This window comes from Herpailurus yagouaroundi, unplaced genomic scaffold, assembly GCF_014898765.1.
Source record: "Herpailurus yagouaroundi ecotype Mexico unplaced genomic scaffold, PumYag 67493, whole genome shotgun sequence".
Taxonomy (NCBI): Eukaryota; Metazoa; Chordata; class Mammalia; order Carnivora; family Felidae; genus Herpailurus; species Herpailurus yagouaroundi.
Window position 1 is genome coordinate 457191 of NW_024420301.1, and position 1775 is coordinate 458965.

A 1775-nucleotide genomic window follows, 5' to 3' on the forward strand; every position below is an offset into this window, starting at 1 on the left:
AAAAAAAAAAAAAAAAAGTACGACCTTTTGTTCAACACTGGTTAAGAGATTCAATAATATCAAGGCAATGTTACCTTATAGGTGTGACAGTGGCATTGTGTTTATGTTTTAGAGTCCTTTCCTCTTACAGGTGCATACTGAAGATTTACAGACGGAATGATGTCATGTCTTAGATCTGCTTCCAGGAATCAGCACGGGTGGGTCCACTTTGCTAGATACTTGAATTTTGCGGGGGAAAATGTACAAAAAGGAATCTCAGGCATCAGTGAAGGCCCAGGGGCCTCCAGGGAGGGCCCTGTTGTGTCGCCACCAAGGACATTTTGACAGAACGATCAGGTCAGGGCAAACTTGAGGGTTCTCAATTAGTTTGGCCTGGGAACCCTGGCTGTCAGGGAGCTGGCGTGGCTTCTGGAAACCATGGCACCTGAGACATCCTTGAAGGAACAGATGGGGTGGTCTTTGGTTTGGAGGAGGGACTGGGGAAGGGGGGCCAGGGGCAGGGGGTCACTAACGTCCTCAGTTCTTTGCAAGGCTTGCACGCAAAGCGTTCGGACTGGCGCACTTCCAGGGCATAACTCGGGCCGCCTCCGCGGACGTTTCAGGTGTCTGTTGGGCCCGAGCCCTTTCTCCTGGGACACCTTCCAGCAGAAAGGCTGCCCTGGGAGCCAAGCGAGTCCCCTCCCCAAGAACGTGCAGCCGAAGTCTGCAGGCCCCAGGGGCAGAGTTGGACAGGACAGCCTCTTCCGACCCTGAGGTTGGAGAAGGCACCTACCCTCCTCCGGGCCACCTCATGTTTGCCTCCTTTTGGCTTCGGGAGATGCAAAACTGAGTCCGAGCCGGCTTCTTCCCCAGGAAGCCAGGGCAGTGCGGCCAGAGAGACACGCCAGAACTGAACGTAACAGGTGCTTACTAGCGGCATGGGACCGCAAGGAAAGAGTCAATGAGCGTTTCCGGGACAGTGGTTCGCAAAAGGTCTAGGAAGCCTGTGTGGTTTGGAAAGGCAAGTTGCATATTACGGTGTCCGTAATATGTGTTCAGAAAAGACCGCCCCCCCCCCCCCATTTCATGGCATCATGAAGGCGAAGGGAGAAGGACCACCTCGGCCGCTGCTGACGTGTGTGGAAGAGAGCTTTCCTGGCGGGTGGGTGGCCAGCAGCCCTCCTCGTGGCCACTCGGGCCTGGTGTCCCTGGAGGGCTGTCCAGCCTCCACGGCGCCCGCTTGCTCACCTCTGGTGGCGTTGCTGTTGGTGTAGGTGAAGATGCTCGCCCGGGTGCTGTCCTCCAAGCCGGCGTGCGGCTGCCCACCTGCAAGCCTCTGGGGGCCCCACCGCTGGGTCATGGCTCCGGAAAGCCCTGTCCCCAGTGCCTGCCAGCCCTGGCGCTGCTCGGGGGGTCACGGCGCTTTATAGCAGCCCGCGGGATCAGCCGGGGCTTCCTCACCTTAGAAGCTCCCAAACCCTTCCCCACCTGATCTCTTAATTGGGCCCGGGACTTAGACCTCCCCCTCCCCCACCCCCTGCCTCCTGGCTCCTAAGGTGAGCCTGTGAGGGCGGCTCAGAGGCTTTTCTGGGAACCCACTCGGAGTCCTCCGCCTGCTAAGGCGGCTGCAGGAGCTGCCGTGGGCCCTCGCTGGTGTTTACGTGTGCTTTCCTCCCTACTGTGCGGTGCTCGCGCTTAGGCCAGCTGGGCCCTAGTGTCGGCCTTTCCACATTGACGTGTGGGTTAGGGAAGCAGCCCGAGGCCCAGACCTGCCGTTGCCGCGTGGTTCTCCTCAG

General features: G+C 58.8%; 1 protein-coding gene across 4 annotated transcripts in view; it reads right to left on the bottom strand.

The window, feature by feature from the left end:
- Nucleotides 1–1395, bottom strand: part of LOC121025051 (long-wave-sensitive opsin 1) — a 12403-nt gene extending 11008 nt beyond the window's left edge. The window contains exons 1-2 of one of the 4 annotated variants that reach the window (XM_040467418.1): nt 773–903; nt 75–218 (exon numbers count right to left, since the gene is read on the bottom strand). Coding sequence is in view for 2 of the 4 variants with exons in the window: in XM_040467417.1 (XP_040323351.1) it covers nt 1228–1339 (112 nt within the window). In the remaining 2 variants the exon portion in view is untranslated. Of the gene's footprint in view, nt 1–74; nt 652–772; nt 904–1227 lie in introns of those variants that run through there. The other 3 variants (XM_040467417.1, XM_040467416.1, XM_040467419.1) reach the window with 3 other exon arrangements.
- Between the last annotated feature and the right edge of the window lie 380 nt (nt 1396–1775).